Consider the following 25,693-nt stretch of genomic DNA (forward strand, 5'->3'; position numbering starts at 1 on the left):
GCAACTCCACGATAACAACATGTATCGTTTCGCTAGACTGGGTTGAGAAGTCATTCCGCACCCACCTTATTCAAATGGTCTAGCGCCCGCAGGTTTTCACCTTTGCGCTGTCTATCTAACAACCTTGAAGGAACTTCCTTTCTGGATGAAAGTACCCTCCAAACGTGGCTCGCCTCAAGATCATGTGATTTCTGCAGTCGCGGATTCGAAAAGTTACCGCAGCATTGGCGGACTGTTGTAAACAGTGAAGGAGATTATGTTATTGACGACTAAAGTCTCTATTATTAGTATCTGTTATGTTTATTGAACTTATCGGAAAATTCCATGAACTTATGCACCAACATATCTCGTGAGAATCACCTATAGCTGCCAACAGCCGCTGGAGAGCGCTGCCGATGCATATACTCAAGTCGCGGTACACACAACGTGTTTACAAACTGGACCGTTCCCGAGCGCCCAGTATCATGCTGGAGAGAGCATCTGTACCTCGCACGCTCAGTGGCGTGTCCCGTTCGCTGGTAGCTTACGGGTAAATGTAAATATAATCGCAGAGGCACAATCATAAAAAGAAAGTTGATGTAGGCCGTGAAAGAGAAAATGAGGAAAGGTAAGTCCTCACCATATATCCCAGTAAGGTTTGGGATGATAAACAAGAGAAGAAACGGAAAGCCAGAGAGAAAGGAAATAATTTTCACAGTTGTCTGGTTTATACTGCTGCTAATGGCTGTGTAACCACAAGAAAATATAAAGTAGACGTGGCAAGATAATGGGGGAAAGAAGGCAGTAAAGTGGCGGCGGGGTGTTATTTGGGGTGCGTTGACTGTCTGTGTTTACCCCGGATGATGGATCGGGGCGGCTGGCCGCCATAAGGTTCGGCGCGTGGGCGACGTGTGGACGGCGCTGCCTGCGGCTGCCGGTGCTGGGGTCGTAATTGGGCGGCGAAGCGTGGCCGGCGGCTGAAATATAGACGGGCACACCCCTATTGGCTGCCGGCGAACCCGACCCCGAAAAAACCTGATAAGGGAATTAGCGGATAATACGTGACTGATAGCTTTCCGCGCCGCCAGCGGCAGGTAGCGTGGCCAGGGAGGCTTTCTCCACGCCGGCGCGGCACGCACGAGGAAACGCCATCAAGCACGTTGCTCATACGCCTTTTTAATGTGCTTACACACGTACGTAAATAACGACAGAGTTAATTTTATTCTGTCATTACAATGAAGACGTTTACGGCAGGTGTTTACGTCTCTTATTCTTCTGTCCCCTGCTTGAGATATTTTCGTAGACGAAACGAGGTAACTGCGTAAAAACTTCAAGGCGCTCTGGTTATAATGACCTTTTTTATCCATATTTTGCAGCTTCAAACGTGACTATTCAATACCTGGATGTATGAATTAAAAAACGCCTTCAGTCACAACTTTTCTTGTTTTATTAAATACATGATGCATTTCGGACCCTGTGGGTCCATCATCAGATGTAATCTGTCTTAGGGGAGGGGCGGTAGGACATCAAACGGGACGACTTGGAGCAGAAGAGACACCACAGGAATTTTTAATCTCAACTGTCTATAAATTCATAAACCTTTGACAGAATGACCAGAAGGGATTCAGGAGTTTACACTTATAATGGTGAAAGTTCAAAAATATAAGAAAATAATTTACTTTTTCACATTTGTACTTGTATTTCACCTTTTTTTTCACTTACCATTGGCTGCATTTGTTGCTATAGGTACACTTTTCTTCATACGTAAGGGAGATTCTTCGATGAGTTTTGCACAGCATACAAACCATACTTACAGGTGTATGAAACTCTATAATTTTCCAAATCTATTAAAAACTGTGGTAAAAATTGAGATAATTAACTATAAAATTTGAGTTTTTTCTAAACATGAAGTTTAAAATGTAACAGCACATTCATTTTTCCATAAATTAAATAATTTCTAGAGTTTCATACACCTGTAAGTATGGTTTGTATTCTGTGCAAAATTCATCGAAGAATCTCTCTTACTTATGAAGAAACGTGTACCTATAGCAACAAACGCAACCAACAAAAGTGAAAAAATGATGAACTTTTACATGTAAAAAAAAATTATGTTGTTATTTTTTTGAACTTCCACCGCTATGATTGTGAATCCTGAATCCTTCCTGGTCATGTAGACAAATTTTTTTGAATTTATTCGTAAAAGTATAGACAATGGAAATTAAAATGCCCTGTGGTGTCTCTCCTGCTCCAAGACTGCCCGTTTGACTTCCTATCCCCCCTTGATACATGTTTTATTTCCTCTCTTGAATGAGGTGAAATGCATATTCCTGTCACGAAAAGGTTTAATGTTAGGTTATGAATTTCGTAAGTCGAACACGAAAAATATGTGCGAAACAGTGGAAAAGATAAACAGCGTATACTCCAAGAAAAGCTTTTTTAACGTTTTGGCACACTAGCAAACATTCTTTTCTCCGTTGTTTTCGTGCACGTCACTTCATTCAAGAGCCACATTTGCTCACTTCACAGATGTTTCTGTACACGATGCTGTCAAAGATGAATTTATTCGTAGTGCTAAAGATATAACTATGAAACAATTGACTTTAAAATAGGTCTTTAAAACTGCTGAAACAACGAAGGCTTCCGAAATCTATTTCTTGATTTAACATAGATTCTGGTTTTTAATAAAACACGAAAAGTTGTGACTGAAGGCGTTTTTTAATTCATACCTCCAGTATTATGACCTGTTTTTACAGGGCATCATCATTCATCACGTGAAATGAGAATGGCTGTGGTTGTCCCTGACAAAATCATTATCACAGCATAGAGTAATGCATTTTGTAAAATTCTGAGCGATAATATCATTATTGATTACAAGTACTCGTTCCTTTCGTTCCTGATTTGTGGGCACAGTCGGACTCCGTATTTCATTTAATCTAACTTGCTCTTTCTTACTATTAAAATTATAATGGTGTTAAAAACTTAAACACATCGGTTCGATGGTCTACGTCAATCCTAAAGCGTTCAATTTCACCAGTACGGTTTCCGCATGGAATCGAGCCTGATTCGACAGTAACACTTATTTAATAGTTGGTCATGGACTGGTTTCGGCTTTCTAGGCCGTCCTAAACTGACAGTTAATACATCAGCGAGAGTTCACACCTGTACAGAGATTCATACATATTTGAGCGGTGACCCCTTTTCTTTCCCCATTCTCTGTTTCGTGTAAGGGTATGCACTAGCAACGTCATGACGAGTCTGTCTGACATGTCCGACATAACACCACCACTCAAATATAAGCATTTTTATCATGTGCGGGACGACTCCTTGACGGTTGTTCCAAAGTCTTACGGGAATTAATAATTAGTGAGTAGGAGATTAATGAACGATGGACGCTGCGTTGCAGCGTGCGATAAGTCGGACATTTGAGTCAGTTAGGGACCGTGTCCAGATGGCCGAAGCGGCTGAGGCAACCGCTCACGAGAAGCGGTAAATCCGGGTTGACGTCCCAGTCCAGCACATATTTTCAACTTTCGCCCGTGCGTCTGAACGTCACGAATTCCCAATAATCCCTTTTCCTTTCCTTCCCCATTCTCCACTTTGTATAAATGTACGACGATTGTTTTTCCAAGACATGCGACGTTTTATAACTACGCATCGATACAAAAACACAAGCATAATGAAATCCACAAGAAACGTTCTGAACAAATAACTCTTATATTACTCTATATTAAAAGATAAAAATTATAGGAATGTATAGGTTGGAAACGTTCTACAAGTGAGTTGTGGCGCAGACTGCTATGTTATTAGAAAAAAACGGTGAATGTGATGAACAGGCCGAAAAAAAGAGGGGGAGGGGGCAGCAGGGGGGGGAGGGGGGGGGGGGGGAGGAAGAGCGTACGGAATGTGGTGTGGAACAGTTATAAAAAGCGTGTCACCTAACCGTGAGAAAAAATTAATTCACTGTGCGTCTTTAGTGTCGGTTCCTCTATGGAAGATATCACACTTAGTATCATAATAATAATATTCACTGACAGTATGTTCAGCGAAGTGGAATCTTTCTTTTTCAGTCTTAAAATTCTTTCATGTTCAGTTTAGTAGTTATAGCCCTACCTGACCTACATATAATTTGCCACATAGATTGCAGAAAGTCCTGTACATTACACTCTCTTATGAAAGTTGAATGTCGTCTTTATTACTGAACAGAATAAAAAATTAACGCCAATCAAAGAACCCCGACCTTGGCTTTAATGAGAAGGTTGTTATTGCTCACTATTGTTTGAAACACAATGCTAATGACACCTACTTATCTTGCTTACCATAAAGATAGATCTATATACTCATGAGCAAATGAACTGTTGCACTGTCCACGTCGTATAATGAACAGAAACGGATGAGGTAACTGTACAGACGCACGTCTAAATTAAGCTGACAGTGCATATCAAAATATTCTTTAGAGTAATGAAGGCAAGTGTATCCAATCTAACTAATTTTGCCGATGTATATGAGATAATGAATTTTTTCAGGCATTTGGTGATAAGTCTCACTGAAGAAGCTGAAGCCTTATCAAACAAGACATACGTGATTTTCTTTTTTTTCGTTGTACACTTGTCAATAGTAGTTTATACCTCCTTCGACTTTATCGAATTTTCTGTTCTTAACTGGTTGTACTCGCATTTTTGTTTGCGTTACAGATCTCAAACTGACGTCATTAATTTCTTTCTTTTGATGTGATAAGACTACCGACAATATACTGTTTAAGTACTGCATGCAGAACATGCAAAGCCCACATCACATACATTTTGTGTGATAGTATCCAAACCATTATATAAAGTACTAACGAAAACGTTTTAAATACAATTTCTAACACATTACGCTATATGTTGTAACGGCTGTTTGATGGAAAATGATGATGAAAGCCACAATTAAATCGAGTCTGACAGAATGTTGTTGTAACGTACTGTAGTTTATCTCTGTTTTAGTGCATAAATAATGAGAAATATAGATTATGATCACTTTTTCACGTCACATCACTACTCATTTCTCGGCGCGCCATTTAACTCTGAAGGGAAATACACATAGAAAGAGAGAAGTGATCTTCTGGATAGACACAGACATTGATGTCTTTCTCGTTTTTATTTTCAAAAAAAGAAAGAAGGTCCTTCAGAGTGACATGATTTATGCTGCAACTAAACCGGAATTTCAAAGCATTCAGTTTCTGCAGAAAGGTGAAGGCTGAAGCCAGATGTTTACGTAGAGGAACAGTGAAAGGCCAATATCGTAATTATGTTTTCCAAAGTCGATACTTAAACCGACATTTGTCCACAGCCATTAAAATCCTGCAGAAAGTTAGTAGAATGAAATCTTGCAGAACATTTGCAGCCCGAAATTAAAACGACTTCTCAGCCACTGTGTGAATCTCAATGACTATGGAGTGACGTGCAACTAATGTGAAAAAGTAAGAAAGGAGGTGGAACGTCGCACTTGTAAAGTTTCGTGTGAACGATCCCAGATATATCTCATCGTTACTAGAAAATTGCATGACTACGTTATGTGAGGAGTCGAACCCAAATGTCAATAAGATATCTTACTTAAAAATAATATTCTTTACACAAGCATAAATTGAATTTTCTCATTTTGAGAGTACTGAAGGAGCAATCTGTTTTCCTTGCTGAAAAACATTCAACACTCTAGATCGCATAACATATTTCTTTAAATAAGACAACCAGTTACTACAGACTATGGTGTCACCTTGAGGTCTTAAAAATCTTTTTGTTACGAAACATCTTCATTTTACGTTGAACAACACGCCGAACTGTCAAGTGGATAAACACCTTGGCGTGAGGTTCAACGTAAAATAAACACGTTCCACAATAAAAAAAAAAGTTTGTAAGACCTGAAGATGGCAGCCAAGTCTGTCGGAACCGGTCGTCTTAAATAAAGAAATAGTTTATGCAATCTAGGTTGTCGAATGTTTTCAAGAACCAGCATAATACTTAAATATTTAACTATGCCACATTAAATAACAATATTTTCTATTTCTGTCGTCTCTGCCAGAAAATATGTCATTCTGAATCTTCATTCCGTGAAGCAACTTGAAGCCCTTCCACCTTAAAGAACAATATCCCACTACAATCTCATTGCTCTTTCCTCTACTCACACCTCGATCGTTCCTTTTCAAAGAGGTTGTATCAACATACAAGGTTTCCAAAAAAAGACACTACAAGTTTCAAAGAACAAAACATGTTACTGGACTCGCCTTCACAACGGGTATTACTAAGTATCCACGGCTGTACGACTTGTTTGTAAAAAATAGTGACATACATTAACCTTGAAACTTCCTGGCAAATTAAAACTGTGTGCCGGACCGAGACTCGAACTCGGGACCTTTGCCTTTCGCGGGCAAGTACTCTAGGAAGTATATATGACGGTAGTATCTGTCCCCGAAAGAACAGTTACCGTGGATGACCATGCAGCTTTGCTAGAAATGAAATGATAATTAAATGGACACCCTAGCTGCAAACAGGCGTTGATGTACTTCATTGGGGACATGTTGAAAATGTGTGCCCCGACCGGGACTCGAACCCGGGATCTCCTGCTTACATGGCAGACGCGCTATCCATCCGAGCCACCGTGGGCACAGAGGATAGTGCGTCTGCAGGGACTTATCCCTTGCACGCTCCCCGTGAGATCCACATTCCCAACATGTCCACACCACTACATTCGTAGTGTGCCTAATAGATGTTTGCCCATCATACTCATTACTCGTGGCAGATTAATCTACCAAGTCCCGTACGAGTTCGGGCATAGCGTGTGCGTTCGCACAAGAAGGCCAATGGCCGGGAAGCCATATTTTAACTATATATGACGGTAGTATCTGTTCCCGAAAGAACAGTTACCGTGGATGACCATGCAGCTTTGCTAGAAATGAAATGATAATTAAATGGACACCATAGCTGCAAACAGGAGATCCCGGGTTCGATTCCCGGTCTGGGCACACATTTTCAATATGTCCCCAATGAAGTACATCAACGCCTGTTTGCAGCTAGGGTGTCCATTTAATTATCATTACTCTAGGAAGGTAGGAGACGAGGTACTGCAGAATTAAAGCTGTGAGGAAGGGGTGTGAGTCGTGCTCGGGTAGCTCAGTCGGTAGAGCACTTTCCCGCGAAAGGCAAAGGTCCGGAGTTCGAGTATCGGTCCAGCACACAGTTTTAATTTGCCAGGAAGTTTCATATCAGCGCACACTCCGCTGTAGAGCGAAAATTTCATTCTAGATACATTAACCTTCGTTGTAAATCAGTCTACCTATTAGTGAAAGCCGTTTCAAAATAGCTTTCCTAACACCATACTTACTGTCACATAAAAGATCTTCGATTTTATTTTCTACTCTGTGTGTTATTCTGTTCAGCAGCTTGCATGTCTGAAATGTAAAGCTGATTGTGCGATAGCTGTCACAGTTCTGTGCTCCTTCAGCTTTCAGAATGGTTAGAAAGCAGCCCCTGAGGTTTACATCAGATAACCGGTGCACGGATCACGGCGCTTGGTTCCTGCCACTGCTCCTGCCCCTCCATCAGACTAGGCATCCATGTGGGACGGTGTTTTCCGGTAGCACTGGGATCTGCCTCTGGGTCTTGCCACCTGCTGCGAAAGTCCGGCGCGCTCGTTTTTTGGGGCCATTTACGCTGACCTGGCGCTGACTCAGTCGCACTCGTTTCTGCAGCCGGGCCTCTTCCCTCCTCTCTTCCAGTCAGCATCGCCGGGTAGTTTATCACGAATGCCGACGTCGTTTGTTACTGCGCAAGGGTTCAGAATGTTTCCTGCTAGCCAGCAGGTCGCAGGCAGCATCATTCCAAAAAGACTGAATTATTTGAAATGAGAATTCAAAGGTGACGTATATAATTACTGGATCTTATTTTTATTAGTGGCGTCCTTCTTCCTCTTCTACCTCTAATTCTACTTCTTTTGGATAGCTAACAGTACAGTGAGTGAGGATGACCTACTCTTCGCCGGCCGAAGTGGCCGTGCGGTTCTAGGCGCTGTAGTCTGGAACCGCGAGACCGCTACGGTCGCAGGTTCGAATCCTGCCTCGGGCATGGATCTGTGTGATGTCCTTAGGTTAGTTAGGTTTAACTAGTTCTAAGTTCTAGGGGACTAATGACCTCAGAAGTTGAGTCCCATAGTGCTCAGAGCCATTTGAACCATTTTGACCTACTCTTCGTACCGTTATCCTTCAGTCTTATCGTATGTACTTCCTGAATGTTTGCAGCGAAAAATTCTCTTTTTTCGATCTGTATCACCTACACTCATAGAATTAGTGTTTTTCTACCGTTCAGTTTCTTCCCCTTCAGTGCACCGAGCATGAATTTAGAAACTTCAATCTTGCAACAGCCAGAGCACACTTTCCTTACACGGCATCCTCCAGGCCACGGAATAAGGCCCTAGTATGGATACAGCATCACTTTTTCGCATCAGAAAAGTACATGGACCAACACCTATTAACGAAAGTACGCTAATAAGGAGTATCAAACGAAACTTGTCCCTATATTTAGCATTTCTTGGTACGGAGTAGGCACCATGACGATACCTCGGATGGATAGTCATGGAAAGATGTAATATTAATTTGAAGGGTGAAACTTCCTGGCAGATTAAAGCTGTGTACCGGACCGTCCTTCACAGTGATCACTTTACATGCGGCACAGTTCACGCCCTATACATGCCCTGGCAGGTCTGGTAACAACATTAAAATGATCAACACCGATGCACTACGATAGCCGTTCTACCTGTCACAGAGAATTGCAACTCCAGTCGTTTACATTACCGCCGATGTACAAAGTAAGACTGACAACCCGCCATGTCTTCTGGGTGCTCTACTCTTCTATATCAAGAAGTGTATTTGCATATAACGTTTTGTGTAACTGAAATAGAATGATCACGTAGGCTCGATCGCAGGTAAAGGAGGGAGCAGGTTCATTTTTGGGATACTGGTGCAATACAGTCTACAAAGTCGATTGCTTGCTCGTGCTAGTCATCGTATAATATTGGCCAAATGTGTGACACAGTGACAGATTAACAGGCGATACTGAATGCATACAAAAGTGACAGCACGAATAATCACAGGTTAGCATTTTTTTTCACTGAAGAGCATCAAGGAAATGCTGACGTACTACAATGGCAGATGCCTGAAGCTAAGCGACAATTATTCTGCAAGAATGAACTTAAAGATGTTAAGAACCATTGTTGTGTAGGTCCATACGGGACCGCGAAGACGAGATTAGACTGGTTATAGTCTCTGCACAGCTGTATTTCAAGTGGCATTCTTCCAGTGTACCTAACCTAGGTGGGGTGAGAAGAAACCATAATTTCTTTCACAACAGGAAGTACCCTCTGTCATGCATTTCAGATTGGTTTTGTGGGATATGGAGGAAGATGTAGCCTAGATCTGCATCTATCCTTATTATAACTGCTCTTTTTCAAGTTTTAGGGAGCTGAGGCCCATAATTTCAGACGTTTATATTTGATTGAAATATTTGTTCTCTGGAAATCAGACTGTATAACAACGTAGGGAAGGCAAGGAATGAATGTGTTTTTTTTTTTATTTTTTTTATTTCCCTATATGATTTCTGCCAGGCACTTAAATGTGATTTGCAGAGTATCCATGTAGATGTAGATGAAGGTGATTTCTTGCTAGTTTACAACTTTTACATGGATGAAGATTCATCTTACATATATGCTAAGCTGCATCGTTCTCATGACGCTGGAAATGACACATGTCATCCATAGTTATCTCATGGACAATAATTTTTTTTTTCGATCTAGATCGTGACTCAAGAGGGAAATTTTGAAACTTGTAAGGCATAAAATTTGATAGGAAGGGCATCCATAACTGAGTTTCGTAGTAAAATCAGATAATTATCCACTTGAGCTGTAAATAGTTGATGGTCTATGGTAAAGCACATTCAGTGTAGACTGCATGTGTTTCTCATCGGCATTGACGAAAGCTTGGTTATCAGCGGAGCTTAGAGTCCCAGGACCGTGTAATGAGACAACATCCTTGTGCATCGAATTTCTGTTATTCAAAATAAATCTACACTCTTTGTAAATGTATATGTTATTCCTTTATTTGGCATGGGTTTAAAGTTTTAAATAAAAATTATTTTAGTGTTTCTTTATTGTCTAGAATACATCAGAATTTATAGTGTTATTAAAATAGCGATTGGAAATCACCATTGTCAACTGAAGAGATACCAACCTATTACTGAATACCTAGTATACTGTCTACCAACAAAGCTGTATGCAACTGCACGAGTACAGAGGTATAGCTAGGAAGCATGTCAATGCTTCTTGTACGCATTGGAGTTCGTCAGAGACGCAGAAGGACTGTAGAATCCACTCAGCTCTGAAGGGCGCTTCTGCAACTTAATATGCACGAGACTTGTCATATGTGCCACACCCTTCGCAGCAGACTTCCTATAAACCATACGCCACAGATTGGCAACAGCTATATTCGCTTCTCACTCGGTTGGAACTCAGTATATCATTCTGTGCTTTTCACTGACTTTACTCGTAAACATTTCGAAACAGTAAACCTACTAGTCTCACTGTACATGGAATACTACTGAATTGTCGATCACGGGTCCAATCAGTGACTGTATACCTGTGCTACCGTTGTACCGCACCGATTCTATTACTGAGCTGTTATTATTTTTGTGTGTCGAAGATACATCTGTAGTCACAAATATAAAACTACTTAATGTCTGCTATGCGCAAAATTTAAATTCTATAGCAAATTCATTACAATACTAGAAGTTTTTTACTTGCCTTTGGCACTCTTATTACTTTAATCCTTTTTAATTTATAATCTTATCCCGCAGTATCTCGAGGATGAACTGCTTTAATGGTCGCATATCTCGGAAAACGGCGTGCTGCATGTCAGATGAACTCTTGTCAGAAACTTTTGGTTATCTCCTTAAATCTTGCGATTTCTTTACTTCTCCGTAAATTATTAATAGCGGCGGTAATGAAATACTGCCTGCTTCCCAAGTTTTCGGACACTCAGCTCAAAATATTGCTGCGCAGTTGCCTCGTCTTGCATAAAATATGCAGCTACTCACCATGGAGAGCTTTTAGATAAGCCTTCCCCGCCGTTATCAGTTGCCGAGCACCAGGATTGAATTTGTCCAGAATATTCTGAAACAGAAAGGAAGAGGTTAGTATCAAACGCTACACATAAATTAGTGAGGCAGATGCTTTATTTTATTATTCAATGAGCGCTACATAATAACTGAACACATTACCAAATAATTACTTCAAAAATTTTTGGCTGAAAGACATGCCCGTACCTACAACATAAGAGATTATCTTTCATTTCTTTTCTTTGAACGAGAAATGAAAGTGATACGCAGTCAGAACAGAATAGATCCCGACATAGAGGGTCACAACTTTAACTTATACAGTTATTCTAGCAAATATGGGAGGGATACTTCCAAAAACTACGTGAAAATTCTGTATGCAGAATAAATCATCATTGTAGTACTAAAGGCAAACGTATGATTGTCAGTGCGACTTCTGTAAGGTCCCGCTACAATCAGTTCGTAATGTATGGTCATATACTCTACGAGAACGTTGTTCGTGCAGTTGGGGCAGGCTCTACCGTACTATCTAAGCGTACCTCAACACCCGGGCTGTTCGGTATTACGGTCATTAACACATTTCCAGAAATCACTTAAAGTTAAGTGTCGCATTTATATGCGAACTATTTACAGCCAATGCTGTTTCGCATCTTAGCCTGCATAGTTTCCCAATACCTATGTTGCAGATTCCTGGAGTCCATAGCTTCCTTCACGTCTGTCATTCATTCGCTAAGTGGTCGACCTCGTTTTCTTTTTCCCTCTGGATTTCACTTCGATACATTCTTCGGACATCTGCTATAATCATTTTTTTCGAAAAGGCCATACCACAGTAATATCTACATTTATATGACTGCACTGCAGTTCATACTTAAGTGCCTGGCACATTTTTCTTCGAATCTCCTTCAGAATATTTCTCTACCTTTCCACTCTCTAGAAGCGGATGGAAAAAATGGACGCATAAATTCTTCTGTACGGTCTCCGATTTCTCTTATTTCATTATCATAATCATTTCTCCCTATGTAGGTGGGCGACATTAAAAATGTTTTCGCATTCCGGGGGAGAAAGTTGGTGATTGAAATTTCATGAAAATATCTCGTCGCAAATGAAAATGCCTTTGTTTTAATGATTCCCATCCCAACTCGTATTTAATTTCGTGACACTCTCTCACCCACTCAGCAAAAACAGGAAACAGGCTGCCCTTCTTTCAACTTTTTTCGATGTCCTCCGTCAATCCCATCTAGTATACTCCAGCAGCAGCGCGGGATTAGCCAAGCGGTCTGGGGCACTGCAGTCATGGACTGTGCGGCTGGTCCCGTTGGAGGTTCGAGTCCTCCCTTGGGCATGGGTGTGTGTGTTTGTCCTTAGGATAATTTAGGTTAAGTAATGTATAAGCTTAGGGACTGATGACCTTAGCAGTTAAGTCCCATAAGATTTCACACATTTGAACATACTCCAGCGGAGGACGACAAATCCTGGTGTAAGCAGTCTCTTAGATGACCTGTTGCATTTTCTACAGACTGCAGGGCCTCTAATTGTTCTTGCCAAAAGATACATTTCCCTTCTCCTTTCACAAGATACTTTAATCCCCTTAGTGATCCACAGTTATTTACATGGCTGTTTAATGTCTCTTCTGATTACCTTATGCGGAAAGCTTATTTTCAAATACTGATATGAATTTATCATGGAATAGATTAAATTTTATATTGGAATTTGGTTCTTTGTAAGTTTCATCCCAGGCTTCATATAAACTACTTTTAAAAACGTTGCTCTTTTGTCATTAAGCCGGCCGCTGTGGCAGAGCGGCTCAAGGCGCTACAGTGTGGAACCGCGTGACCGCTACGGTCGCAGGTTCGAATCCTGCCTCGGGCATGGATGTGTGTGATGTCCTTAGGTAAGTTACGTTTAAGTAGTTCTAAGTTCTAGGGGACTGATAACCTCAGCACTTAAGTCCCATAGTGCACAGAGCCATTTTTGTTGTCATTTATGATTCTGTCTTCCACTGAAATGCCTCCACACTATGAGGCACTATGCCATTTATCGTGGGTAACTGTGCATCATGATCAGAGAGAGCATTTGTTACTGTGTAAACAGTTGTTTTCTCGTTTAGTGCCTCATCAAAGAAAACATTATCAATTGTGGACCTACTGTCTTTATCCACCCGTGTTGGAAAGTTAACTACTGAGAGCAAATTGCAGGATCCAAATAAGGTTTCCAGATCATTTTTCTTTTCAGAATCCTTTAGAAAATCTACGCTGAAGTCACCACAGACTCTTAACTGCTTGCTGATGTCTGACAGGCAGCACAGTAAGGAATCCAGTTTCGTCATAAATAATCCAAAATTTCCTAGTGGGGATCTATATACTGTTACAATTAAAAGTGAACTGTTTTCCAGCAGTAATTTACAAACATACTCTTCTTTGTGCTTATCACTACAAAATAATTTTTTGTTTTCATTTTTTATTGGAAACTGAAAAAATTAACACCCAGTACCAAAGACACTGAAATAGAGGGAGAAGTAGTATTATGTGCATCACCTCAACGGTTCTATGGGTATTCTGGAGCTCTACTACAAAACTAAGAAGTTGCGAGGCGTATATTGTGGGTTACAAATAACAAACGTGGTCACCTGTTGCGAAAGAAAAGAAGAAACAGGAATAACAATAACAGTGCACAAACCGCTATTTTCATATGGTGTGGAAATCCCTGTGCGTGCACCGAGCGTACACAAACAAGCACACAAGAGCGTTCTAGACGGTAAACACAACGCAACAGATTTTTAAACGTTTATTTTGCCATACCTCTCCAGGGGAAACGTGTTTGGAGAGCAAACGCGGCAGCGCGCCGCCGGAAGCAGATTTTGGCAAAACACCTGCGCGTCTGAGCAGGTGCCGGCCCGCCGTCTTTGTCAGATCTGGTTGCCGGGGAGAGTAAACAAGACGCTGGCGGCGCGCTAAGACTTCTTTTGACGGCCGCCCTGCTCCCGCGGGACTCTTCTTGTAAATTGCGCCGCCAGGGCAGACTCGCCGCCTTGTGAGCAACGCGAGAGGTTGACACGCGCGCGCGCGCCAAACGGAAGGGACGTGCGCGCTCTTCGCAGCCGGCGTCTCCGTCGCACTTCCAGAGGCCCGTTCGCAGAAGCGCTTTATGTTCCGAGAGCAAGAGGTGGGTGCTCACAGTCCGTGTCTAGGATGTTATAACATGGTAGCCGCGAAACATACGTCAACAATCCGTAATCTACAGGGTGGTCCATTGATCAGTAATCCGAGATCCACAGCGTCAATTGTATGCCAAGAATACCAAATCTCAGGCATAACATCTCACCAAGGACAACGCAGTGACCGATCAAGAGCAGCGGCGTTTGCATAGAGTTGTCGTTACTAACAGACAAGCAACAGATTAGATTAGATTAGATTAATACTAGTTCCATGAATACGATGTTTCGTAATGATGTGGAACGAGTCAAATTTTCCAATACATGACATAATTAAGTTAATTTAACAACATACTTAAGTTAATATAACAACTTTTTTATTTTTTGTGTTTTTTATTTTTTTATTTTTTTATAATTTTTTTGTCTTTTTTTCTTTTTTTTCTTAATTTATATCTAAAAATTCCTCTATGGAGTAGAAGGAGTTGTCATTCAGAAATTCTTTTAATTTCTTCTTCAATACTTGTTGGTTATCTGTCAGACTTTTGATACTATTTGGTAAGTGACCAAAGACTTTAGTGGCAGTATAATTCACCCCTTTCTGTGCCAAAGTTAGACTTAATCGTGAATAGTGAAGATCATCCTTTCTCCTAGTATTGTAGTTATGCACACTGCTATTACTTTTGAATTGGGTTTGGTTGTTAATAACAAATTTCGTAAGAGAGTATATATACTGAGAAGCTACTGTGAATATCCCTAGATCCTTAAATAAATGTCTGCAGGATGATCTTGGGTGGACTCCAGCTATTATTCTGATTACACGCTTTTGTGGAATAAATACTTTATCCCTCAGTGATGAATTACACCAAAATATGATGCCATATGAAAGCAATGAGTGAAAATAGGCGTAGTAAGCTAATTTACTAAGATGTTTAACACCAAAATTTGCAATGACCCTTATTGCATAAGTAGCTGAACTCAAACGTTTCAGCAGATCATCAATGTGTTTCTTCCAATTTAACCTCTCATCAATGGACACGCCTAAAAATTTCGAATATTCTACCTTAGCTATATGCTTCTGATTAAGGTCTATATTTATTAATGGCGTAATACCATTCACTGTACGGAACTGTATGTACTGTGTCTTACAAAAATTCAGTGAGAGACCGTTTACCAGGAACCTCTTAGTAATTTTCTGAAATTTTCTGAATTGACAATTTCATCAGTTAATTCTTGTTTGTCAGGTGTGATTACTATACTTGCATGATCAGCAAAAAGAACTAACTTTGCCTCTTCATGAATATAGAATGGTAAGTCACTAATATACATTAAGAACAACAAAGGACCCAAGACTGACCCTTGTGGAACCCTATTCTTGATAGTTCCCCAGTTTGAGGAATGAGCTGATCTTTGCATATTATGAGAACTGCTTATTTCAACTTTCTGCACTCTTCCAGTTAGCTATGAATTAAACCATTTGTGCACTGTCCCACTCATGCCACAATACTTGAGCTTGTCTAGCAGAATTTCATGATTTACACAATCAAAAGCCTTTGAGAGATCACAAAAAATCCCAAGGGGTGGTGTTCGGTTATTCAGATCATTCAAAATTTGATTGGTGAAAGCATATATGGCATTTTCTGTTGAAAAACCTTTCTGGAAACCAAACTGGCATTTTGTTAGTACTTCATTTTTACAGATACGTGAAGCTACTCTTGAAAACATTACTTTCTCAAGGATTTTGGATAAAGCTGTTAGAAGGGAGATTGGACGGTAATTGTTGACATCAGATCTATGCCCCTTTTTATGCAAAGGTATAACAATAGCATATTTCAGTCTATCAGGGAAAATGCCCTGTTCCAGAGAGCTATTACACAGGTGGCTGAGAATCTTACTTATCTGTTGAGAACAAGCTTTAAGTATTTTGCTGGAAATGCCATCAATTCCATGTGAGTTTTTGCTTTTAAGCAAGTTTATTATTTCCCTAATTTCAGAGGGAGAAGTGGGTGAGATTTCAATTGTATCAAATTGCATAGGTATGGCCTCTTCTATTAACAGCCTAGCATCTTCTAATGAACGCCTGGATCCTACTATACCCACAACATTTAGAAAATGATTATTAAAAATATTTTCAACTTTTGACTTTTTGTTCGTTAAGTTTTCATTCAATTTGATGGTAATACTGTCTTCCTGTGCTCTTGGTTGACCTGTTTCTCTTTTAATAATATTCCAAATTGTTTTAATTTTATTATCAGAGTTGCTGATTTCAGACAAGATACACATACTGCTGGATTTTTTAATAACTTTTCTTAATATAACACAGTAGTTTTTATAATGTTTGATAGTTTCTGGGTCACTACTCTTTCTTGCTGTCAGATACATTTCCCTTTTCCGGTTACAAGATATTTTTATACCCTTAGTAAGCCATGGTTTGTTACAAGGTTTCTTATGAGTATATTTAACTATTTTCTTGGGGAAGCAGTTTTCAAATGCCTTTACAAAAATGTTATGAAATAAATTATATTTTAAATTGGCATCCGGTTCACAGTACACCACATCCTAGTCTAACTGCTGTAGGCTTTCCCTGAACTTTGCAATTGTTAAATCATTGACTGAACGTACTGCTTTGGAGGAATGTTCAGTATTGCTGAATGGAGCTAAGTCATATATTGTAACTAGCTGTTCACCATGATCAGAAAGACCATTCTCAACAGGCTGAGAATTTATCTGGTTAAACTTATCTTGGTCTATAAAGAAGTTATCTATCAGTGAGCTGCTATCTTTGACCACCCGAGTAGGAAAATCAATAACGGATGTCAAATTGAAAGAACCGAGTAATACTTCAAGGTCATTTTTCCTATTACCCTCTTTCAGAGAATCTACATTGAAGTCCCCACAGATAATAATTTGCTTCCCCCTGTCTGACAGATAGCACAACAAGGAGTCCAAATTTTTCCGAAATAGATGAAAATTTCCTGGTGGGGACCTATATACAGTTACAATTATAAATATGCCTTTATTTAATTTAAGCTCACAGGCACATGCATCTATTTGTTTCACTACACAAAACTTTGTTTCTATACTTTTTGCAGAATGATAACTTTTGACATATATGGCAACTCCTCCTTTCTCCATATTTTCTCATTAAATGTGCAGAGAGCTTATATCCACTTACATTTACCTTATCCATATCAGTAACAATGTGATGCTCAGACAGGCATAGTATATCAATTTCATCCTCAGCTTCTAAATCTTCTAAACAAACCAGAAGCTCATCTATTTTATTCTTTAAACTCCCAATATTTTGGTGAAATATACTTACATTATTTTTAATTATACTTTTATGAGAACCTTTCCTTATTCTAACATTTGCAGTACTCTCCTGTCTGAGTTTCTCATTGTGCTTAGGCCTAGTTCCTATACCAGTGGTCACATGGTGTTCAGAGAGGCAGATTATGTCAACTGGGTTGCGTGACTTTAATTCATCAATGCAATTACCTAGGACTGAGATACAACTTGGTGGAGATAAAATTTCTGGTGATTGGTGAAAATTTATAATTGACAGCTGTGATTGGTGATCCAATGTGCTAGAATTGTGCTGTTTAATTTCTTTCCTAAACTGAAGACTTGATTCAATCATGACCTCTCGTAGAACTTGACATCTTTCTGTCTTACCTATCCTAAAAAAGGTGCTGCTCCAACACCTGTAACCACTGGTATTTTACCATTCATGGCAGTGCCTCCCCCCCTTAAATTTCCTGCTATTACCCCAGCCAGTTTCCCCTTCCCTTTCCTGTTGAGATGTAGGCCGTGCCTGGTGTAGTCCCACCTACTGAGAGAATCAACAGGAACCACACCAATATGAGTCCCCACACCCGACCCAAGCACCCGTTCCAACTCCAAATTTACTCTCCCAACAGAAGAGTTCAAATGAGGTCAGTCATGGCGTCTCAGAGCAGATAAAAACTCAACATTGGTGTGTCTCGATGCGGACGCAATCTTTACCAGGTCACACTCTATACTGTAACCAGGATCTCTGTCGATGCTGTTCCCTGGCCCTCCCACAATAACCACGGTATCTTCCCTGGTAAATCCTTTACAGAGTGAACCTAAATCCTCTGTCACCTGATCCAGACTAGCACTTGGTTTGAAAAAATTTGTCACCTGGTATTCTGGTCCTAATTCCTCCTGCAGAAGTTGGCCTACACCTCTGGCATGAGAACTGCCTAACAACAAAACTTTCTTCCTTTTCGATGACTTTCCTACATTCTTTTTCAATTTCCTGTTAAAAGTTTGTTGTGTCCTGTCTACACCTACCTCTGCTTGAGGCTCATCAGTTTCTAACTGAAGCAGCAGGTCAAACTTATTTTTGACATTCACCACAAAACTGTCAGACTTAGTTCTAGGCCTGTTCCTTCTGTTACCTGTTGCCACTTCCCACCTCTCTTTGCCCTTCTCCCTCCTTAACCTGTCCAGATCTTCCCTAGCCTGATCTAGCTCAGCCTGAAGGGCAGCAATTTTCCCCTCCTGTTCCACTATCTTCCTATCTCTGCTGCAAATCCTACATAACCATTGATGAGCCTGATCCACTTTCCAACACCCACGCCACTGCAGTACCCCCAGTGAAAAAAACTACTGCATCCATCACACCAAACCCCGGAACTAACAACTCTACGGCAAGTCAGGCACTTCTCACTCATGGCAAAAATAATACTTTAGCTAGAATAAATCAATTAAATTACCGAAAATCAAAAAAGATGTTACAAGAATTAAGCCTATTCACAAATGTATATAAGCAAGTTTCTGATATAAAGTTACGCTGTTTTTCCGAAATCTGTATTAAAACAAAGACGTTATACGCTATTTACGGTAGTTTGCTTATTTGTTACCGAGAAACTAGTTAAATTACCGTGAAATAAGAAACAAACACGTTTACAAAATTTAAGCCTAAGCGCGACTGCGCTAAGTTACGATCTTTTCCTGTTTTCTGAAAAAATACGCAAAGAAAAGTCAAACCTTTAACGGCAAGACTAAACGATACACTAATGCACGCATTTAATTTGTTGTCGGCGTTAAACTAAATTATATTCCTGTCTAAATCACTTAACTTTCTGGAAATAGTTTCTGGCGTCACTTACTCGGCGGCCATCTTGTAACATAGCCGCAGAAATGAATGTAGGACGTAAGACGAGCATATTACTTAGGACAGTGCAGTGAAATTTGGCGTTAATGGGCTACGACAGCTGACGACTGATGCGAGTGTCTTCGCTAACAGACCGTCACCTACTGCGCCTCTCCTGGAGTCGTGACCATGTCGAGTGGATCCTAGACGACTGGAAAACCGTGGCCTGGTCACGTGAATGCCGATTTCATTTGGTAAGAGCTGACGACAGGGTTCAAGTGCGGCGCAGACCCCAAGAAGCCATGCACTCGGGTTGTCAGGAAGTCACTGTGCAAACTGGTGATGGCTTCGTAATTGTGTGGGCTGTGTATACGTGGAAAGGACTGGGTCCTCTGGGCGAATTGAACCAACTAGTGGCTGGAAATGGTTATGTTCGTCCACTTGGAGACCATTTGCAGCCATTCATAAACAACAATGGAATTTTTATGCATTACAATGCGCCACGTCACTGGGTTACAATTGTTGGAGATTGGTTTGAAGAACATAATGGACGACAATTCGAGAGAATGATCTGGCCACCCGTTGACCATTTATGGGTGACAATCGAGAGATCAGTTCGTGCAGAGCCGGCCGGTGTGGCCGTGCGGTCTAGGCACTTCAGTCTGGAACCGCGTGACCGCTCCGGTCGCAGGTTCGAATCCTGCCTCGGGCATGGATGTGTGTGATGTCCTTAGGTTAGTTAGGTTTAAGTAGTTCTAAGTTCTAGGGGACTGATGACCACAGATGTTAAGTCCCATAGTGCTCAGAGCCATTTGAACCATTTAGTTCGTGCAGAAAATCCTGCACCCGTAACACTTCCGCAATTGACTATAGAGGCAGTATGGCTCAGTACTTCAGTAGGGGCTTCCAACGTCTTATTGAGTCCATACCAAGTCGAGCTGCAGCGTTACGCCGGGTAAAAGGAGGTCCTACACGATATTTGTCACCGTAGTGTGTAGGAGACGGTAGTATGGGATGTGTCAGAGGGCAGAGTGCAGAAACATACACGACCACTAAGAAGTGAACAATGAACACCAGCAAAACAGCAGCTACACCAAAGAGTAATGGCCATTCTTAACACAAACAATTTCATACACCGTAAGAGACGTTTGTGCAAAATCTGCAGCTGTGTCATTCTTTTTTTATACAGTGTGATCCATTGATAGTGACCGGGCCAAATATCTCACGAAATAAGCGTCTAACGAAAAAACTACAAAGAACGAAACTCGTCTAGCTTGAAGGGGGAAACCCGATGGCGCTATGGTTGGCCCGCTAGATGGCGCTGCCATAGGTCAAACGGATATCAACTGCCTTTTTTTAAATAGGAACCCACATATTTAATACATATTCGTGTAGTACGCAAAGAAATATGAATGTTTTAGTTGGGCCACTTTTTTCGCTCTGTGAGCAAACGGATTCATTTAGCAGCTGATAGAGTGTCACGGTGATGCTCAAATTGCATCACGAAGAAGGTTACTGTTGAGGCTACAAGGCATACGTTACGAGAAGATCAAACAACACTTTGCTTCCTTCCACAAACATCTTGTGAAATGATCACGATGGAAAGTTAGACAACTTGGAAATCATTCTCTGTTGCCATGCGCCATTCCTGATCTGAACGGAAAATGAGATAAATCACAGTCGTTCCAATGTAAGCACCATATAACATCAGAATCTTGCTTGTCGACCACAGATATAGAAGTTTTCTCACGAAACGAATAATCTGCCATTATTACAGAGAACACTTATCAGGTTCTCTACGTCCCATAAGTTTCAAGAACCGAACTAGGTCGCATGTACCGTACTGGAGAACTTCTGCGCGGATATTATTATCAATGGCAAGTAAATTGCAAAAATAAATAAACACAATCGGCTAGTTCTCTTGTTTTACTCTTGTCCGCGTCTATATAAAGAACGAAGATAATCAAATAACTTGCTGAACGTCATATCTGGCCTGTTGTACATGGATCTACTACATATTAACCAGCCTACAGTGGAATAAAGGTACACACATTTGACATAATGACTCTTGACTTTCGTCTCCAGTTCTCGGCCGACATTTTTTTAAAGACGTTCGTAAAGTGGCATCAGAAAAATCACTAAACAAACGTTTGCCTTAGATCCCAAGAGGAAAGCTAAGAGGCAATAAGCCAACAAGTGGCCACGAAAGCCTCAACAGTTTTGTAGATACACATTTATTTGCAACCCGAGAAATTTCTCGCCGTATACATTAAATAACGATTAATCAAAGAGGAATAAGTCCTATGCTAGCGAACATTTACACTGAAAAAGAAGCTGTACTTGCGACATAATTTTCATCCATTTCTGCAGCGACGACGCGAAGAATTACGCACAGATCTAATTTACTGTTAGAAAGTTTAAATTAAAGAAAATTATTCGCTAAATTGGTCTGTGCTTCGCTGAACGACCTCGTTAAGTGATGAGATCCGTTACACAAAATAGGCTAGCATGTAGGACAAGGTTGTTTGCGTTCAGAAAGGGCGCACCATTTCACTGATAGGTCCGTTACAGAATATTGCAGTGGCTGGTATTTGCATATTTATGAGAAAAATATGTAAAAGAAGGATTTCTCTATGCTGCTAAACAACTTTTAACTGTGACAATTATCGAAACATCTGACTGGAGCTGCGGACTAGAGATAAACGCAGATTTCCGGATTCACTAAATGGAGAAAGTTATTCGTACAAGTCTACAGACGCTAAGCGAATTAAAGAACATTTTCACGTCTGTTTTCATTTACTTTCAGGAGGACTATGGCAAAATACTTCCCTATAAAGATGTGTCTGGTATACATTAGCCAACTAAAAACACTCATAAAATTAGATTATTTCGATTATCTGAATATTTCAATGCTCTTCTTTTCTTTATAGAGATCTAACTAAACATATTCTCGTAAGGTGAGAGTACTACTTCCAATTTGTATTTCAGGACCACTATCACTAATTCTATGTCTGCGGTCTAGTGATTATCAGAATAACTGGTACCATACGAAGCTACTACATAGAAATAAAGGATATTGCACCTCAGAAACAAAACAGTCGCTACAACCATAGTGAATGTATGCGTCGTGGATTGGTGGTGTCTCTGTACGTGCGCGCGATCATGTGTGTGTATTTCTCCGTCATTTTCCTTTACGCCTGGAGAAAAATCAGCCAAACTTGGGAAACATATGGCTTACCATCTGGAAAAGCTCGTCTCGGTAATGGCACTTATTAAGACTGTTTTATAAGAATGGCAATCTCTATAACCGATCCGATTTCGCCAGTGAACGTTTGTATAATACGATGCATTATTTGGCTTGTGCACCGCACACCGCTAGGAGCGGGGAAGAGAGGATAGTGTTGAACGTCCGTTGACACTAGACATCGCAGGAATGTGTTGACAGGCAGCATTTGATAGGGCAGACTCCAGCTACACGTTGCAAAAACGAAATTTCAAATATCTGCCAAAACACCAGAGTAAATGTCACTGACAACTCTCAGGACAAATATCTTGTATACTCTTCATACAGCTAATGTCATCACCCATTCACCATATGTTTTCAACTTCACCTTATAATTTTTAGGGTGCGTGCGGATTAACATAGTCATCATCATGCCTCTTAATAATTGTAAAGACAATGATTTCCTTATGGAAAATTTCGTGTATTACAAGAAGAAATACCTCGTGCCTTGTTAATTGTGTTTCAGCAATTGCAGTTGAAGAGCTAGAACAAACTGGTTCATGTAGAAACGGATTCATTGTTATTTACCAACCACGCTGATGGTTTCGTGAAAGCCTTCTCGATTCATTCCTGTTGATTGGTCATGATCCCTCTGCCAGGCACTTAAGAGTAATTTTCGGAGTATCCATGTAGATGTAGATCGTCGGCGGCTCTGTTGACTGTCAATTTTTATTCTCTTTTAGATAATTAAACACTTAAGCTACGTGCTGTTATTATCATCATTCATATTCGACACAAAATACTTCAATATATTAATAGGTTTTCACATGTGTAAAGAAAAGTTTGATGTGTAATTTGTCGACGATAAATGACAAGTATTCTACGGAATGCATCGCTCAATAGAACCGTTTTCTATGGAATGATTATTTGTTATTTGCAAATTCATCAAGTGATTATTATATATTTATATACATTCATCGATAATCCTTGAAAGATTTTTAATCTGAATTTTAATTCTAAGATAATCTGCCTGCATCTATGTGGGCAACTTAGGTAATAATAAAACACAACCGTTTTAACAATTCGTTTCTATTTTGTGGTAGATGGAGGAGAAAATTCACGAAACATAAAGGACAGTTAAACTAACGACTTCAGTCACAAATTTTACTGCTAAGCATACTGTAAAGCCATAAATATGTTGTATTATTTGAAGGGTGACACCCAAGGTGTAAGTCCTTCAAAAATTCAGGGGGTGAACGTTTCAAGCGAAACTGAAGATGACAAATTGAAAACTCGAATGTAGTCCTTGACAGAAGAGTAGTACATAAAAACACGCTTTGTACTACAACAAAAAATAAAGTACTACTGCTGATGATGACGTATTACTAAAAATTCCGAACTTGTAATCTGCAGCCATGATAAGTTTTAAATACGAGTGGCACATGCGAATGTTCTTTTAACTAATGACTGTGGCGCGTTGTTCCACGTTGCCACTTATACATCCCCACTAAATTAAAAACTTGTTTGTCACTCATGTAGAAGGAAAGTTTCATTGCGCTTTACGGTTTATATATAAATTTTGTATCGCAGCTTCCACTCAGTTTTACCACAGTTTTGAACTGACCTGTTCAATACACTCCTTTGCTACACATAATGCACTTTTAACATATTTCGTGTATTTTTTATGTATTTTTTCATTTTAAATGTAAACCACTAATTCAAATTGTGAACGGCCGGGATAGTGGCCCCTCATTCTTATTCTAGTCAATAGATGGCAGCACTTTCGCCACTCTGGTTTACCAGTTTGCTTCCTCGTTCGCATCCGCTACTCCCTGTTGTAAGCTCATAGGTAGCACACCGCTCCTACGAGGGGCGTTTGAAAAGTATCGAAGTCATGTTTAGTTAGTAGCATCTTTGGAAAGAACACACACCAAGTTTCAGCCATATTGTTCTATTTCTTTGTGTTTGGCATTCGTGTGAATCAACGATGTCGAGTGATTGTCAAAAACTGGACGAAAAAGAATTTCGTGTGGTGATTAAGAATTACTTTATGAAAGGCTAAACGCCTCAGGAGACTAAAGAGAAGCTTGATAAACATTACGGTGACTTTCCACATTCGATTAGTACAGTTTATAAGAGGTTTCAAAATTTTCGGAGTGGCTATATGGGCACAAGTGATGCTGAACGTTCTGGACGCCCTGTGGAGGTTACGACGCCAGAATCATTGATAAAATCCATGGTATGGTGATGGATGACAGAAGAGTTAAGGTGCGTGAGATTGCTAGTGCTGCGGGCTTCTCGAACGAGGCAAGATGGGTTCCGCGATTGCTCACGCTTGACCAGAATCGGAATCGTGTGAAGTGTTGTAGTATGGTTTGCAGCTGTTCAGGAAGAATCCGGAGGACTTTAAGCGTCGTTTCGTCACTGTGGATGAAACATAGACACATTACTATACTCCCGAGACCAAACAACAATATAAACAATGGGTTTCCAAGGGAGAATCTGCACTAAAATGGCGAAGGCCATTCCTTCGACCGGAAAGGTTATGGCGACTGTCTTTTGGGATTCTCAAGGGATAATCATCATATACTATCTGGAAAAGGGTAACACTATTACAAGTGCATATTCTTCATTGTTACTGGACCGTTTGAAAACCGAGCTGAAAAAAAACGCCGGCGATTGGACTGCAAAGAAGGTCTTTTCAATCACGACACTACACCAGCACACACCTCAGCAGTTGTGGTCGCAAAATTATTGAAAATAGGATCCCAACTCGTTTCACATCCCTCCTGTTCTCCAGACTTGGCTCCCTCGGACTACTATTTGTTCCCCAATTTTAAGAAATAGCTGGCGGGACAAAGACTTTATTCAAAGAGGAGGTGATTGCAACAAATAATAGCTATTTTGCAGGCTTGGACAATTCCTGTTATTCGGAAGGGATCAACAAATTAGAACAGCGTTGGACGAAGTGTATAAGCCTAAAAGGAGACTATATCGAAAAATAGAAAAGGTTTACCCCAAACACGTAAGTAGTTTTTATTTTTGCACGGACTCTTCAAACGCCCCTAGTAGTACACGCGCACCACGGCGCC

General features: G+C 40.4%; 1 protein-coding gene across 1 annotated transcript in view; it reads right to left on the reverse strand.

Annotated features, from left to right (window-relative positions):
* The window catches only part of LOC126456671 (brain-specific angiogenesis inhibitor 1-associated protein 2-like), a 555,769-nt gene that overhangs the window by 192,308 nt on the left and 337,768 nt on the right, over nucleotides 1-25,693 (reverse strand). The window contains exon 2 of the mRNA XM_050092412.1: nucleotides 11,091-11,166. Within this exon, the coding sequence (XP_049948369.1) occupies nucleotides 11,091-11,166 (76 nt within the window). The remainder of the gene's footprint in view (nucleotides 1-11,090; nucleotides 11,167-25,693) is intronic.

The sequence above is a fragment of the Schistocerca serialis genome, chromosome 2 (genome assembly GCF_023864345.2).
Source record: "Schistocerca serialis cubense isolate TAMUIC-IGC-003099 chromosome 2, iqSchSeri2.2, whole genome shotgun sequence".
NCBI classification, from domain to species: domain Eukaryota; kingdom Metazoa; phylum Arthropoda; class Insecta; order Orthoptera; family Acrididae; genus Schistocerca; species Schistocerca serialis.